General features: G+C 35.8%; 1 protein-coding gene across 1 annotated transcript in view; it reads left to right on the top strand.

The window, feature by feature from the left end:
* Positions 1 to 18,708, top strand: part of CATSPERE (catsper channel auxiliary subunit epsilon) — a 186,957-nt gene that overhangs the window by 27,881 nt on the left and 140,368 nt on the right. The window contains exon 6 of the mRNA XM_072733729.1: positions 16,994 to 17,018. Coding sequence (XP_072589830.1) covers positions 16,994 to 17,018 — 25 coding nt within the window. The remainder of the gene's footprint in view (positions 1 to 16,993; positions 17,019 to 18,708) is intronic.

The following is an 18,708-nucleotide window of genomic DNA, read 5'->3' as shown; positions in this document are numbered from 1 at the left end:
CTTACATTAATTCTAATAATTTATTTATATATTCTCTTGGAATTTTTACAAATCATCACCTACAAATAATGGTGGTTTTGTTTATCCCTTTCCAGTAACTATGCCTTTTGTTTCTTTCATTCTTACTACATGGCTAGAATATTCAGCATTCTTACTGTATGGCTAGAAGGGTGAAAGCAGGCCTCCTTATCATATTCCTGATCTTAAAAGGGAGACTCTTATTTTCCACTATTTTGTAGAATATTTGTTATAGATATTATGAATTATGAATATTATTAATTAACCTTTACCCAGTTAAGGAAGTTCCCTTTTATTCCAAGTTGGTAGTGAATTTTTCTTATGACTCAGTGCCAAAATTAAAAGTTTTTCTGCTTGCACTTAAAAGTTTATGTGGTTTTCCTGTTTTACTATGTTAATGATGAAAAATAGTTATTAATATTCCTACATTAAACTAACCTTGTGTTTCTAGAATAAGCCAACTTGGTCTTGATGAATTCTCTTTCATATACATTGATAGATTTTCTTTTTGGTACAACCATTTCCCACATTTGCTATGGAGGGAGACTGTGCTAGACTCAAAACATAAAATAGGAGTAGTCATTTTTTTCCATTCGGAGAGATTTTGTGTAAGATTGAAATACGTGTTCCTTGAGCATTTGATGGAAACTTGCATGGAAGTTTACTTAGATCTGTTGTGTGTGTGTGTGTGTGTGCACATCTATGTGTGTGTAGAAGGATTTCTTAAGTGTTAATTCACCCTTTTAATGGTCAGAGAATTCTAATTCTTGTAAAATCCATTTTTGTAAGTAGTATTTTTCTAGAAATTTATCCATGTCTTCAGTTAGAAATTTTAGTATCAACTTTAATATAAAGTTGTCTGTACTATCCTTCTATATATTTTAGTTTCTGAGGTAGTTGTGGTTATGCTTCTGTTTTAACATTTCTAATAATTTTATTTGTGCCTTCCTTTGTTTCTATGTCCTTGTGGTATTTCTTTTTTATTACTTTTTTCAGAGAACTCTTTTGGCTTTGTTGAGCTTTTCTATTGCAATCTATTTTATCTCAACTCATACATTCCCTTATTTTCGTCTTTGAATTTGTTTTTCTAAAACTTAAGTTGGCTATTTATTCCATTAGGCTTGAGGGGTTTTTTTTCTAATGTGTATGTTTAAGGCAATCAGCTTCCTTCTAAGCACCTTCATAACTGCTTCAAGTATTATGAATACCTCCTAATTGTGATTCTTTTTGTTATTGCTCAGAAATAATTCTCTAATCCCTGCTATAATTTGTTTGACCAATGAGTTGTTTAGAAATGCATTTTTTAGGGGCACCTGGGTGGCTTAAGTTAGTTGAGTGTCTGCCTTCAGCTCAGGTCATGATCCCAGGGTTCTGGGATGGAGTCCAGGACAGGCTCCCTGCTCAGCGGGGAATCTGTGTCTCCTTCTCTGTTACTCTTCCTGCTTGTGCTGTCTCTCTCTCCCTCTTTCTCCTTGTGTCAAATAAAATCTTGAGATCTTAAAAAGAAAGAAATGGACTTTTCAATTTACAAACACAAGAGAATTTTTAATTACTGTTTTTTAATTACAACCTAATTACATTGTGATCAGGGAAGGGCCAGAGTCTAATTTTTGGCCTAGCATGTAATCAGTTTTTATAAATGTCCCATGCATACCTAAAGAAAATTGTTTTCCTTGTTGGGTCAAATATTGTATCCACGATTGTATTCAAGTTTGTTATACGAATTGTTCAGATCTTCTGTGTACTTATTTGACTCATTGTCAGTTTGATCTATCAATTAATGAGAGGGCTCTGTTCACATGTCCTACTATTATGGTAGATATGTCACTTTTCCTTGTAGATACCTAAGTTTTTATATTATTTTTTGAGGTTATCTTTTAGGTGTATGTAACTTCAGAATTATTGAGCCTTTTTAAAGAATTGAAACTTTATTTGTAGTCACCTTGCTTGTCACTTGTCACACTTTTTATTTTTTGCTTTATGTTCTGTTCTGTCTTATTCATGGGCCTTAATCCATTGATTTTTGAGTTTTCTTATAAACTTATATTTTAAATGTTTCCATTATGAATGCTGTGAAACTAGATTTGCTATGTTTTCTAGTATGATGATCTTTCGTTTTTAATTGGGCAATTTAGTGCATTTATCTTTACTGTGGTTACTTAAGTACTTAAATTTATATCCATGATGAAATAAATGTACTTTCCATTTACCTGCTTAAAACCCTTTACATCTTCAAAATGTTTTAATCCTGATCAGACTTGGTCAATATTTTCATTCCAATCAGTTCCTTTCTCCTTTTTTCTTGACTTTCTTTTTTTCCTGATTCAATTTTCCTTCATGCTTATTTAGAAATCATGAATTGTATGTCTATCTTATATGATACTTCAGTAATTTTAACATGTATCAAGTCTAAATTTAATCAATACATTTATTCTTCTCTCAACACAAGAATATTTAGAATAATTTTATATTATACCTCTTTCAACTTGTATGTCATTGTATTCTGTATTTTCGTTCTAGTTTATTTTAATACTCTCAAATTTGACATTATTATTACTGTGTTTTACCTCTATATAAGAATTTCTCTGATCTGTCATACTGAGTTTACTTCTGCCTGAAATACTTCATTTAGAATTTCAATTAGTGAAGTAATCTGTCAATGGTAAACACTCAGCTTTTGTTTGTCATAAAAATTTTTTATTAAATTTAATTCCTGAAAGAGTTTTGATGGGTAAATAATTCTAGTTTCCTTGTTATTTTCTCTCAGATTATAAAGACATTTTTCCACTTTGATATTATTATTCCTGAGGAGATAGTTACATTTCCTTTGTAGATTATCTTTTTTTCCCCATGTGTGCTTTTGAGATATTCCACATTTGCTAAAAATTTGCTAAATTGCCATGATTTGTGTTTGGAATTGACAACTACATATACCTATACAATCATCACATAAAATAATGTATAGAATATTTCAACCTTCTCAGAAAGTTTCCTTTTACAGACAATCCCTTACCCTTAGAGGCAGCCACTGTTCTGATTTATATCATCATAATTTAGTTTTCCAATTCTTGAACTCCATATAAATGTAATTATAATTTATGTACTTTTCTGTATCTGGTTTCTTTTTTAACTTATTTATTTATTTATTTATTAGTTTTTGAGAGAGAGAGCGAGAGAGAACACACATGGGCAAGCCTTCATGTGAGCAGAGGGAGGAGGGGCAGGGGGAGAGGAAAGAGAGAATCCTAAGCAGGCTCCATGCTCAGCTTGGCTCAGAGCCTGACATGGGGCTTGGTCTCATCACTGTGAGATCATGACCTAAGAGGAAACAACAGCCAGACACTTAACCATCTGAGCCACCCAGACACTCCTGTATCTGGCTTATCTTCCATATAATAAGACTTTTGAGACAAATTCATGTTGTATGTTTCAGTAGTTTGTTCCTTTTTGTTTTTAAATAGAATAGTTTTTAAATAGAATAGAATTTGTTTATTCATTCTTCTTTGTTGTTGCACATTTGGGTTTTATCCAGTTTAGGGCTTTTATGAAGGGAGTTCCTGTGTACATTTTTGTACAAGTCTTTTTGCAGACATAAATTTTCATTTCTTTTTCACGAGTAGAATTTCTGGATCATGGAATTGGCAAATATTAAACTTTTTAAGAAAAAGCCAAATCACTTCCAAAGCAATTACTTACCAGCAATGTATGAGCATTCCAATTGCTCCGTATTTTTGTCAATATTTAGTGTTTTCATTATAATGGTAATTAAATGGTATGGTTTTTTATTTCAATTTTTAATTTAAATTTTAGTTAACATATATGATAATATTGTTTCCAGGTGTAGAATTTAGTGATTCATCACTTACATGTAATACCCAGTGCTCATCACAAGTGCACTCCTTAATACCCATCACCCATTTAGCCCATCCTCCACCCACCTCTCCTGCAGCAACCCTCAATTTGTTATCTGTAGTTAAGAGTCTTATGGTTTGCTTTCCTCTGTCTTTTTTTTTCCCTCCCCCATGTTGATCTGTTTTGTTTCTTAAATTCCACATGAGTGAAATCATATAGTATTCGTCTTTCTCTGACTGACTTGTTTTGCTTAGTACAATGCACTCTAGCTCTATACACATTGTTACAAATAGCAAGATTTTATTCTTTTTGATGGTTGAGTAAATACATAATCTTTATCCATTCATCAATTGATGGACATTTGTGCTCTTTCCATAGTTTGGCTATTGTTAATAATACTGCTATAAACATCAGGGTGTATGTGCCCCTTCAAATTTATATTTTTGTGTTTTTTGGGTAAATACCTAGTAGTGCAATTTCTGAGACATAGGGTAGTTCTATTTTTAACTTTTTGAGGAAACTCCATACTATTTTCAAGTGGCTGCTCCAGTTTGCATTCCCACTCACAGTATAAGGGATTCCCTTTTCTACCCATCCTCCCCAACATCTGTTGTCTCCTGCATTGTTAATTTTAGCTGTTCTGACAGGTATGAGGTGGTATATTTCATTGTGGTTTTGATTTGTATTTCCTTGATGATGCATGATGTTGAGCATCTTTCCATATGTCTGTTAGCCATCTGTATGGCTTCCTTGGGAAAATGTCTGTTCATATCTTCTGCCCATTTCTTAACTGGATTATTTATTTTTCAGTGTTAAATTTTTTTTTAAATTTATGATAGTCATAGAGAGAGAGAGAGAGAGAGAGGCAGAGACACAGGCAGAGGGAGAAGCAGGCTCCATGCACCGGGAGCCCGACGTGGGATTCGATCCCGGGTCTCCAGGATCGCGCCCTGGGCCAAAGGCAGGCGCTAAACCGCTGCGCCACCCAGGGATCCCTATTTTTCAGTGTTGAGTTTGAAAAGTTCCTTAAAGATTTTGGCTACTAACCCTTTATCAGATATGTCGTTTGTAAATATCTTCTCCTATTCTGTAGATTGTCTTTCAGTTTTCTTTAATGTTTCTGTCACTGTACAGAAGCTTTTTATCTTGAAGAAGTCCCAGCTGTTGTTTATATTTACATTTCCTTGATAACTAATGATGTTGAGTATATTCTCATGAGCTTATTGGACACTCCCAAATAGCCTTTTTCAAATTATATGTTTAAGTCTTTTATCTAGTTTTTGATTGGATTATTTGTCCTTTTACCATTAATTTGTAGAATTTCTTGATACAAGTCATATGTCAGATATATGTTTTGTGAATACCGGCTATTTGGTGTCGTTTTTGGCTCCATACACATTTTAGAATTGTTTTTTTCTCTTTCTGTGAAAAAAAAATACCACTGGAAATTTGATAGGGATTTTATTGAATCTATACGTTTTGGGTAGTATGAATACTGTGACAATATTAACTCTCCTGATCCATGGACATAGGATACATTTCCATTTATTTGGGTCACCTTCAATTTCTTTTTATCAATGCCATAGTTTTTGGTATATAGATCTTCCACTTCCTTGGTTAAACTTATTACTAAGTATTTTATTGTTTTTGATGCCATTGTAAATGGAATTGTTTTCTTCCTTTTTTTTCAGATTGTTTATTGTTAGTGTATAGAAACAACTGATTTCTGCATGTTGATTTTATATGTTTCAACTTTACTGAATTTGTTGATTACTTCTAACATTTTCTTGGTGGAATCTTTAGAATTTTCTATATACAAGTCCATATCAGCAAGCAGAGATAATTTTCCTACTTCCTTTCTGATTTGGATGCCTTTCATTTTTCTTACCTGATTGCTCTGGTTAGGATTTCCTATACTGCATTGAGTAGGAGTGGTGAGAGTGGAATTCTGGTCTTGTTCTTGATCTTAAAGGAAAATTTTCCACCTTTCATCATTGGCTATAATGTTAGCTATGGGCTTGTCATATATTACCTTTATTATGCTGAGGTGTGATCTCTCTATACCCAATTTGTTGAGTTTTTATTAAGAAAGGATGTTGTATTTTGTCAAATATTTTTCTGCATGTTTTGAGATGATTGTATGATTTTTGCCTTTCATTCTATTAATGTAGTGTATCATAGTTATTGATTTGTATACGTTGAACCATCCTTTCACCCCAGAAATAAATCTCACTTGATCATCGTGTATGATCCTTTCAATATGCTGTTGGATTCAGTTTACTAGTATGTTGTTGAGAATTTTTGCATCTATTCATCATCATTTCTTGTAGTGTTCTTTCCTAACTTTTATTTCAGGGTAATGCTGGCCTTATGAAATGAGTTTGGGAGTTTTCTCCTCTTCAGTTTTATTGGAAGAGTTTGAAAAGTATTGTCATTAATTATTCTTGAAATAGTTGATAGACTTTACTAGTGAAGCCATCTATCCCTGGGCTTTTCTTTGATAAAAATGTGTGCTTACTGATTCAATCCCATGACTCATTATTAGTCTGTCAAATGTTCTACTTTCTCCTGATTTAGTCTCAGTAGATGATATCTTTTTAGTAACTTTTTAAAAAGATAGATTTATTTGTTTGTTTGTTTGTTTGAATGAGAGAGAGAGAGAACACAAGCACACAGAGGGAGGGAGAGGGAGACAGAGAAGAGACACTCTGCTGAGCAAGGAGCCAGATGTAGGACTTGATCCCAGAACCCCAGGATCATGACCTTAGCCAAAGGCAGATACTTAACTGACTGAACCACCTTGGTACCCCTCTTTTTTTGGAATTTCTTTCTTTCTTCTAGATTGTCAAATATATTGGTCTATAATTGTTCATAGTAGTCTCTTATGGTCATCTGCATTTCTGTAGAATTTGTAGTAATGTCTTTACTTTAATTTCTGATTTTAATAGTTTGAGTATTCTTTTTCCTTAATCTAGTTAAAGTTTCACTACTTTTGTTTATCTTTTCAAAAAATAGTTCTTAGTTTTGTTGATCTTTTCTATGGTTTTCTGGTCTCCATTTATTTCTGCTCTGATCTTCGTTATTTCCATTTTTCTGCTAACTTTGGGCTTAACTTATTTTTCTTTTTCTGGTTCATTGAGGTATAAAGTTAGGTTGATTATTTGAGATCTTTCTTTTTTCTTAATGTGGGTATTTACCACTATAAACGCCCCTTCTTAAACTGTTTTTCTGCATCTCACAAGTTTGTTGTGTTTTGTTTCAAGATATTTATTGACTTTTCTTTTAATTTCATCTTTGACCCATTAGTTGTTCAGTGTGTTGTGTAATGCCCATGTATTTGTGAATTTTCCAGTTTTCCTCCTGTTATTGATCTAGTTTCATACTCTTGTGGTCATAAAAGATACTTGGTATAATTTCAATATTTTAAAATTTACTGAGACATGTTTTTTTTAACCTGACATTTGATCTCTCCTGGAGAATATTCCATGTGTGCTTAAGAAAAATTTGCATTCTGTTGCTTTTGGATGGAATATTCTGTATATGTCTGTTAGGTCCATTTGGTCTAAACTCTAGTTCAAGGTCAACTTTCTCTTATTGATTATCTATTTAGATTATCTGTCCATTGTTGAAAATGCAGTACTAAAGTCTCCTATTATTCTATTATTGTGTATTGCTCCCTTCAGATTGGTTAGTATTTGTTTAATACATGGTGCTCTGATATTGGGTGCATATTTATTTACAACTGTTATATCCTCTTGGTGAATTGGCTTATTATTATGTAATTACCTTCTTTGTCTCATATTAAACTTTTAAACTTAACAATCTATTTTTCTGATATAAATATAGCTACCCCACTCTATTTTGGCTTCCACTTGCATGAGTTGCCTTTTTCCATCCCTTCACTTTGGGCCTATGTATGTCCCCAAAGCTGAACTGAGTCTTTCATAAGTAGCATATAATCGGGTCTTATTTTTTATCCATGCGCCCGTTCTATACCTTTTGATTGGAGAATTTAATCCATTTACATTAAAAGTAATTATTGTTAGGTAAGGACTTACCAATTCCATTTTATTAATTATGTCCCTACTCTTTTTTTTTTTTTTTTTGCTGTCCCTTTGTAAATTAATGATCTTCCACAATGATATACTTTGAGTCCCTTCTCTTTATCTTGTATGTACCTATGATAGCTGGGTTTGGTTTGGTTTTGTTTCTTTTTTGCTGTGATTACCCTTTGGTTTACTTGAAACATCATATAGTTATAACAGCAGTCTATTTGGGGCTGCTAGCAGCTTACCTTGTATCATATGCAAACACTCTACTGTTTTATTTTCCACCCTATATTTTATGTCTTGCTGTCACTATTTACATCTCTTAAAAATGTTTAATATATTTTTATGTTATTTTTCACTCAAATATAATTAACATACAGTGTTATATTAGCTTTAGGTGTACACTATAATGATTTAACAATTCTGTACATTACTCAGTGCTCATCAAGATGAGTGCACTCTTAATTTCCTTATTTATTTCACCAATGCCCCCACCCACTCTTGGCAACCACCATTTTCTTCTTTATATTTAAGATTCTGGTTTTTGCTTGTCTCTTTTATTTCTTTGCTTGTTTGTCTTTGTTTCTTAAATAGCACATGAGTGAAATTATATGATATTTGTCTTTCTCTGAGTGACTTATTTCACTTAGCATTATACTCTCTATGTCCTCCCATGTTGTTGCAAATGGCAAGGTTTCATTTCATTTTTATAGCTGAGTGATATTCCATTATGTATATACCATATCTGTGAACACTTGGGTTGCTTCCATATTTTGGCTATTGTAAATAATGCTACAATAAACATACACAAACAGGTGCATATATCTTTTCAAATTAATGATTTCCTATTCTTTGGGTAAATAGTAGTAAAATTACTTGATCATGTGGTAATTCTATTTTTTATTTTTTTGAGGAACCTCCATACTTTTTCTCAGAGGGGCTGTGCCAATTTGCATTCCCATCAATACTGCATGACAGTTCATTTGCCTCCACATCCTTGCTAACACTTATTATTTGTTTTTGTTTTTTATTCTAGCCATCTGACAGATGTGAGGGAATATTTCACTGTGGTTTTGATTTGCATTTCCCTGATGATCATCCCTGATGATGGTGTTGAACATCTTTTTCATGTCTCTATTGGTCATCCATATGTCTTCTTTGGAAAAATATCTATTTGGGTCCTCTTTTTAAACTGGATTATTTGGGTTTTTATAGTGTTGAGTTGTGTAAGTTATTTGTGTATCTTGGATAATAACCTGTTACTGGATATATGATTTGCAGATATCTTCTCTTATTCAGTAGGTTGTCTTCTTATTTTGTTGATGGTTTCCTTTACTGTGTCAAAGTTTTTTACTTTGATGTAATCTCAATAGTTTGCTTTTGCTTTTATTTCCCTCAACTGAGGAGATATATCTAGGAAAATGTTTCTACTGATGAAAAGAAATTACTGCCTATGTTCTCAGAGTTTTATGGTTTCAGGTCTCATGTTTAAGTCTTTAATCCATTTTGAGTATATTTTTGTGCATGGTATAAGAAAGTGGTCTGGTTTCATTGTTTTACATGTAGCTGTCCAATTTTCCCAGCACTGTTTGTTGAAGAAACTGTCTTTTCTGCAATGTATACATTAGCATTCTTTGTCATGATTAATTGACCATAAAATCATGGGTTTATTTCTAGGCTGTTGATTCTGTTCTGTTGCTCTATGTGTCTATTTTTGTGCCAGTACCATGCTGTTTTGATTACTACAGCTTTGTAGTATATCTTGAAATCTGGAATTATGATACCTCCAACTTTGTTCTTCTATCTCAAGATTGCTTTGGCTATTTGGGATCTTTTGTGGTTCCACACAAATTTTAGGATTTTTTTTTCTAGTTCTATGGAAAATGTGGTTGGTATTTTGATAGTGATTACATTAAATCTGTAGATTCCTTTGTGCAGTATTGATATTTTAACAATATTGGTTCTCCCAATCCATGAAAATATGGACTATGTTTCGAGGAATTTATCCATTCATTCTAGGTTATCCAATTTGTTGGCATATAATTTTCCATAATATTCTCTTATAATTGTTTTTATTTCTGTGATGTTGGTTGTTATTTCTCCTCATTTATTTCTGATTTTCAGTTCTCTCTCTCTCTCTCCCTCTGTGTGTATGTCTATCTGTCTGTCTTTCTGTCTCTCTTTTTGATGAGTTCAACAAACTGTTTATCAGTTTGGTTGATATTTTCAAAGAACCAGCTCCTGGTTTTATTAATCCATTCTATTGTTTTTTTAGTCTTGATTTCATTTATTTCTGCTCTAATCTTTTTTTTTCCTTCTACTGACCTGAGGCTTTGTTCTGGTAGGCATAAGGTTAGCTTTTTTATTTGGGATTGCTCTTATTTTTTTAATTAGGCTTCTATTAGAACAGCTTTTGCTGCATCCCAAAGATTTTGGACCGTTGCGTTTTCATTTTTCCTTGTCTCTTTGTATTTTTTTTATTTCCTCTTTGACCCATTTAATTGTTCAGTAGCATATTATTTGGCCTCGTGTATTTGTGTCCTTTCCAGATTTTTTTCTTGTGATTCATTTCTAGTTTCATACATACCATTGTGGTCAGGAAAGATGCATGATATCTTTTCTTAATTTATTGGGACTTGTTTTGCTGTCTAATATGTGATCTATTTTGTAGAATGTGTAATGTGCTCTTGAAAAGAATGAGTATTCTGCTGGTTTTGGATCGAATGTTCGGAACATCTGTTTGATCCATCTGGCTTAATGTGTATTCAAAGCCACTGTTTTCCTTGTTGATGTCTGTCTCTATGACTTATCCATTGATTAAAGTGTGATATTAAGATGTTACTGTCAACTTCTTCCTTTATATCTGTTAATAGTTGCTTTATATTTTATGTGCTCCCATATTGGGTGCATAAATATTTAAAGTTTTTTTTAATATTTACAATTGCTATGTCCTCTTGTTGCATTGTTCCTTCTATCATTATATGGTATCCTTCTTTCTCTCTTGTTAGTCTTTGTTTTAAAGTCTATTTTTGTTTGATATAAGTATTGCCACCTCAGCTTTCCATTCACTTCTATTTTCATAGTAAATGTTTTCCCATCCTTTTATTTTTCAATCTGCATGTGTCTAGAGGTCTAAAGTGAGTCTGTTGTAGGCAGCATATAGATACATCTTACTTTTTTTTTACATCTTACTTTTTTATCTATTCAGTCGCCCTGTGTCTTTTAACATAAGTGATTGAAACACATTTTTTTACATATAAAGTAACTATTGATGGGTGTGTACTTATTGCCTGTTTCCTTGTTGTTTTTGTAGTTCCTCTTGGTTCCTTTCTTTTTCTTTTTCTTAATTCCCTGGTGGTTTGATGGCTTTCTTCAGTGATAAACTTGGATTTCTTTCTCTTTATTTATTGTGCATCTCCTTAAGGTTTTGGATCTGTGGTTGCCACTAGGTTCACCAGAACCAGGCACTTCAGGGCTCTCTCCTATGTGGGTTGTGTGTGGCCTATTGTTGTGGCTGAGCCACATTTGCCTTTAGTCCAGCTGGCCGCACTGGGGCCTTTTGCCTTTTGTGGGTGCACCTGGTGGGATTTAGTCCCTGTGCCAATCTGGAGCAACTGTCGTTTTCCAATTTGGCCATGTCAGAAGTCAGAGTAGGTGCCTATCCTCACTTGTAGTCTCACCAACCTATAGAGCACTCTCCTGCCTTATCCCAAAAGGCCTCCATTGGTGGGTGGAATCTGACAGACTAGATGTGCCCCCAATTCTGTTTGCTGAGGCTGCACTTGCACCAACTGCAAGGTCCTCTCCCTGCCAGTCCCTTCAGTGGCTTTTGTTGGTGGGTGGAGTTGACAGTGAGACTTTGGGTGCTGCAGTCACATTGAACTACAGGGCTTTATTCCTGTGCTGCCCCTGAGAGTTTTTTGTTTGTGAGTGGAGCCACAGTCAGACCAGACTGATCAGTAGGGCACTCAGTTTGCACTGCCAGCTACAAGGTTCAGCTGCTGGGACTGTGGAAACACTGGTGTGTGTGTGTGTGTGTGTGTGTGTGTGTGTGTGTCTATTTTCCCCTCTCCCCAGGGCTGGAGTCACTTTGGAGAGCCATTGGTCCCTGCCAAGACTGCTTTTGCAAGGTGTGTTGGAGCAGGAGCCACTTTGAAGGGACACCTGCCAAGTCGGATAGGTTGGATGGGGTGGACATTCAGGAGAGTGTGGAAGCAGAACATGGAGTGTTAGCAAGATATATGGATTGTCTTCATGCTGGTTCCCACAAGTTTCAGCTGTCTAGGCTGGTGCGGGGGCGGAGGTGGGGGTCAGAGAAATGATGACTGCCAGCTCTTTTTTTCTTGGAGAAGTCTCCTAAAGATCCTCCCTGCCCTTCCAGTGTACATTCTGAGATTAGTAAATAAATCTATACCTCAGTAAATATCTGCTGTATACCTCAGGCACTTTCCAAACTACTGCTTCTATACTGTATTGTGACTGGATTTATTTATTATGCTGGCCCTTTAAGAGTGGGGATTCAGTTTCCTGTTGCCCTATGGCCCTCCTGGAGCTGAGCCCACTGATTTTTATAGTATTCAAGGTTAATTGCTGATTGTAAAAACTCATGAAATTGAGCCCCATTGGGTTTTAGAGCCAAATGTCCTGGGTACTCATCTTCCCAGTTTGGGTTGCCCATACCTGGGGTGCCTGGTGTGGAGTCTGATGCTCTTGCTTCTCCATGCTTATAGTGTCCCTCCTGTTTCTGATTAATCTTGCCAAAGTGTTTGGTTCCCAACTATGTTTCTGCCCTTCCTACCTTTTTTGATGTAGCTTCCTCTCTGTGATTAATTGTGGAAAGTCTGTTCTGTCAGTTTTGGGTCATCTTCTGTGTTAGTTGCACTCGTGTGACTGTTCTATGTGGGATGCAGTGAACTTAGGATCCTCTAATTCTGCCATTATCTCAGAACTCTCTATTTCTTTATGTTGTGTATCCATTGCCAAATTATTGTATAACTATTTTTAATAATTTTGTCCTTTCACTTTTATATTAAAGTTAAGTGGCTAACACACCACCTTGTTATGATATTAACTTAATTCAGAATCTCATTATATATTTACCTTTACTCTAGTTTGTTATATATTTTCATGTTTTCTTTTACTATAGACCTTTTATATCAGCTTGAAGAAATCCTTTCAGCATTTCTTATGAGGCAAGTCTAGTGGTGATAAATCCCCTCAATTTTAATTTGTTTGGGAAAGTCCTTATCTTGCCTTCACTTCTAAAGGACAGATTTACTGGTAAAGTGTTCTTGCTTGGCAGTTTTTTCTTTTAGCACTTTAAATACATCATCTCATGCTCTTCTGACCTGTAATGTTTCTGCTGAGAAATCCACTCTTCACCTAAATGAGATTCCTTTGTATGAGAGGAATTTTTTTCTCCTGCTGTTTTAAAAATTCTCTTTTTGTCTTTGGCTTTAGACAATTTTATTATAATGTTGTGGAGGAGATCATTTTAGATTGAAATGTTGGGGGAACAACTTTATGAACTTGAATTATTTTTTTAAAGATTTTATTTATTTATTCATGAGTGACACACAGACAGAGGCAGAGTCATAGACAGAGAGAGAGAAGCAGGCTTCTTGTAGGGAGTCTGTTGTGGGACTTGATCCTGAGATTCCAGGATCACACCCTGAGCTAAAGGCAGACACTCAATCACTGAGCCACGCAGGCATCCCTATGACTTGAATATTTAATCTTTCCCTAGGTTTGGGAAGTTCTCAGCCATGTTATCTTTAAGTTTCTCCTTCTCTTCTCTTTATGGGATCCTAGTGATACATAGACTGTTTCTCTTAACGGTATCCCGTAAGCCTCACAATTTTTGGTCTTTCCTTTTTATTTATTTATTTAGTTTTCTGAACTGAGTATTTGCAAATATTCTGCCTTTGAGTTTGCTGATTTTTTCTTCTGTTTGGTCCAGTCTGCTGTTGGAGCTCTCTTGTAAATTCTTCAGTGTAGTCATTATATTCCTTAGCTTGAAAATTTCTGGATTGTTGTTTTCTTTTTACGTATTCTATCTTTAAATTTCTCATTTTGTTCTCCTATTTTTCTGATTTCATTAAATTGTTGATCTTTTTTCTCTTGTAGCTCTTTGGTCATCATTAGAACCATATTTTGGATTCCTTTTTAGGATATTTATCTCCATTTGGGGGGACCCATTACAGGAATTTACTGTGTTCCTTTGGTAATATAAGGATTCCCTGATTCGTCATGTTCCTTTTGGCCTCACATAAGTATCTACATATTTAAAGAAGCAGTCACCTCTTCCAAACTTTGGGAGATAGACTTTGCTAAGAAAAGTCACCTGTGGGTAGAGCATGCTATGACCCCAGGTTTTGTGATGTAGGGCACCTCAGGAGCATGTAGAATCTTTGGGTCCAGGGAGGCATGATGTCTCATTAGCTCAGGTCACTGGGGTCCATAACATCAACAATTGTGTGGTATTTGGCAAGCACTGTGTGTCCACAGTGACTACAAGGGCTGTTAGGGTTCTCAGCAGCTCCTCCAGGTCCAGTGACTAGAGACCAGAGCAGGAAGTGATAGTGGCCCAAGACAGTGATGTGCACATACTCAGCTGTGGGGGCCTGCCATAGTTTTCTGTGAACTGTTTCAGACACACACATAATGTTGAGGGCAAGGGCGTGGTTGAATAGGCAAACTGGCCGTTGTAGGAACCCTGACTATTTATGTGCTCTCTTGTGGCTGTGGAGTCTCACTACAGATGTAGGCACAGCAGTGGAGGCAAGTGATAGTAGACAGTGCCAGATCTAGGCTCATAAATAGCTTTGAGAGCCTTGGCCATTGGGATCCATTCCCATAGCTGTAGGGTCTTGTCACAGACATGCCCATGGTAGCAGAACAAATAATGGGAATTGGGATAGGGAGCTTATTATAGGTACACATTTGGAGAAGCTAGCTCCAAGTACCCACAAGGGAGTGGAGGTCAGCTGTGGGGTTCTAGGCTGCATCTTATACTTGCACAGCTTAGAGGCATGGGGCTAGCTGCCTGTGTGGATCCCATTCTCTGGCAGTGGTGAGGGTAGGGGAGTGAGAAGGGATGCAGACAGCTGGCATATGCAAGTGCAAAAATTTGTGGGGTAAAAACCAGTGAAGTCTGCAGAGGTCCTTGGTGGCTGTACTGATCACTGGTTTCTTCTGTGGTGGAAGTTTCCAGGTCCTCTGCAGAGAGCAGGTCACTGGAAACACTGGTTGCTCCCATTGTGTGGCTGACGCTGGTGGCCCATTCCCTTCTTCCATGCTTCTAGTCATCTCTATACATCTCAGCTCTGCCAGTCCTTGGGTGCGATGAAACCAAACAGGTCCTTCATGCAGTACCCAGAAAGGCTGAGGAAGCTGGTCACTCTCTCTGCTCTCCTTTTCCTGGGGAGGGGAACCCTAGCTGGTGAGTTCCCTCTTGGCACTGAGCAGTGCCAGCTCAGTGGATAGGGTGATAAGGACAAAATGAAGCATTCTTTCTTTCTTTTTTGTGCAGTTGTTCTCAGGTTTTTGTTCCACTATGTTAAAGTTTCTTAAGTGGACTCTTGAGTATTTCCAGAACTGTTTCTGTTTGTAGATAGCTGTCTAATTGTTGATCTTTGTGGGGGCAAGTAGGCTGGCTTCTACTGCACCATCTTGGTGACATCAGCCTTTTTTATTTCTGTAATTAATTATGCTTTCTCAGTTTTTTCTTTGCCTTTTTATGATCTATCCTTAACTTTAATGTCAGCTCCCTTCAGGTTTCTTTCCTTGGCCCTCTTCTCACTCTACACTTCAGTCTGTACACCACGTCAAGAAAGCTATGCAAACTGATAAAAGATCCAGCAGACTGTTGCTAATTTTCCATGGGAATCATTGTTACTTTAACATCAACCAAGTCGATTTCTCTACCAGGTTACTTTTTATAAGCTTTTGAGTAATTAAAACTAAATAAAGTCTTTCACGTATTATCAGTACATTTCTCCTTTTACCTTTAAATTTTCCTTCCCAGATAGACAGGTAACTCAGTGACCTACTTCTGTTCTTATTTCCTGTACCTCTGACAAGTAGCATAACCCAGGGCAGACATACCAGCCCTGGAGCGATGGATCTTTTTGATCAACCTAGTCCTTTGTGAACTCTTAACACATTTGCCTATCAAGATTTATAGTACTTATATTATTTCTAAAATCAGACTGATCATATGAAATATTATTTTCGTTATATGGTCTCAGAAACTCACTGCACACATATTTACTGATTCCCAAAATATCTTCATTTGTTTTATACATAACAGTGTACTGGGCATTGTGCAGCAATCAGCAAATAAGAGAACATAGTTCTGAGGCACTGAATTTTAGAGATTATATGATAAGGAAAATATAGATATCTTTAAATGAAAAAAATCACTTTCCAAAAAACACGCAACCTAACATATAAATGAATGTTGTCCCTTTCAGAAAATTTACATTGAAAGGCTGATTAACAAAGGATTTGCAGTGCTAATTGATGAACCCGTTTTTGACATAAATTACAGCAGGTAAACACTACAGGTTTTCTTAGGCAAAATGATCATGTCACATTTTAAAGATTTCTCATACAACTTTGCCTATGTAAAATTGTAGTATTGTTAAGGCAGCATGCAGATTCAAGATTCTCAGTCTTTTTTTTTAAAGATATTATTTATTTATTCGTGAGAGACACAGAAAGAGAGGCAGAGACACAGACAGAGGGAGGAGAAGCAGGCTCCATGCAAGAAGCCTGATGTGGGACTCAATCCTGGGAATCCGGGATCAGGCCCTGTGCAAAAATAGGCGCTCAACCGCTGAGCCACCCAGGCGTCCCAAGACTCTCAGTCTTTTGACACATAATGGCATGTGAGAATCAATAGTTATGTTTAATCATAGACATATGTAGCTTTTTTAAACATTTGGTATTTGTTTATGTATCTGTAATAGAATATATTGAAGGACTTAGAAACATGTATATTGAACGTGGAATATTCAAACTAATATTTAGTGTGCTGTTTACTAAAATATGATTCCTCTTTTTCCCAACAGAAATTTATTTCACAATTTAACCCAGGTAAAACATTTTTTAAAATTTTATATATCCCTCATATATCACTACTATATTATTTCCTTCTAATCTGTCATGTTTTCTAGAAGGAGAATTTTCCAAACTAATTTTTCAGCAAAATTTGCTTAGAGTACAATGATACTTCAGATATATTTGAGAGCTCCACAGACCTTTTCCAGAAGTTCATGAGGTCTACCGTTTTCCAACTATATATCTATGTGAGGATAGATTCTCTCCACCAAAACAACGTGCTTCCTTCCACCAAAACAACATATACCGATAGCTTCAATATAGGAGGGCAGATGATAATTCAGTTGTTTTATATTAAGACAGATATTAAAGACATTTTGTAATGTAAAAATGTAAAACAAACATTTTTCTCATTTTTTTGTCTTGGAAAACAATTATTTTTAAATTTTTTTCATAAAATATATATCATGTTAACATTTATGGGTTTACTATAGTTTTCAAAATAAATTAATAAATATCTTCAAATTTCTCAGTTTTAATTTGTCTCATGGTAAATATTGCTAGATCTAACCCACCTAAAGCAAAAGCTCTGTGAGCTTCTCAATAATTTTTAAGGCAACGAAGGGATCTTGAGAGAAAAAGGTTATAATGTCTGGTCCAGAGAATCTTCAATTATAGGAGATGAACTGAGGATTGCTGGAGGGGAAGCGGGAGGATGGGGTAATTGGGTGATAGGCATCAGGGAGGGCATGTGATGTGATGAGCACTGGGTATTATCTGCAACTGATGAATTATTGAACTCACCATCTAAAACTAATGATGTTTTTAGCCAACTATATGTTGGCTAATTGAATTTAAAACAAAAACAAAAACATCTGGTCCAAGGATGGAAGATGGCCATGGAGTAGGAGGATCCTAGGCTTGCCTCTTTCCATGAATACAACTGGATACTATCAAATTATCCTAAATACACCAGAAATTGACCTGAAGACTGTCATAATAAACTCCACAACTACAGGTAGAGGAGAGGCCACATTGAAGAAGATAGGAAGTGCAGAGATGCAATTTGGGAGAGAATAGATCAGGGAGGGAGCCATGGTTCCAGAGAAGGGTGAGAAATAGACTAACACACAGGGGAGCACACAGAAAAAATGAATCCCCATACCATTTGGCTCAGAAAGTGAAAGGAGCTGAATTTTATGAGTTCTTGCTACCAGTGGGACTTAAAGTCTAGAGTTTTAAAGGTTGGTGGGCTTGACTGGGATAGAGCCCAGAGGGTACTGCACTGCTCTTGGGGAGAAGTCAAGCAAACAACTAGCAGACATACAGCATGGAAACAGTGATTAGGAAGATTCCCTACAGCACACACTAGAAAGATTATTCCCTCATTTGTGAGTGAGTCCTAGAGAGGCCACATTCATGGAGAGATACCTCTGGGAATAAAGGAATTGGCCAGAACCATTTCCCTCCTCTGACCCTCAGCATAAGCACAGGGCTACCTGTGGGAAATCAGTGCAGTGCCAATATTTGCTAACTAACTTATGTATACCAAACTTCACCCACCCCCCCCCCCCACACACACACACACACTCCAGTGGAACCATCCATCTGAAACTGATGTATGCAACTGATGAATTATTGAACTCTACATCTGAAACTAATGATGTACTATATGTTGGCTAATTGAATTTAATTAAAAACAAGAACAAAAACATCTTGCTCAGTC

Source organism: Vulpes vulpes, chromosome 13, assembly GCF_048418805.1.
Source record: "Vulpes vulpes isolate BD-2025 chromosome 13, VulVul3, whole genome shotgun sequence".
Lineage (NCBI taxonomy): Eukaryota > Metazoa > Chordata > Mammalia > Carnivora > Canidae > Vulpes > Vulpes vulpes.
This window is presented reverse-complemented; position numbering and strand designations above follow the sequence as displayed.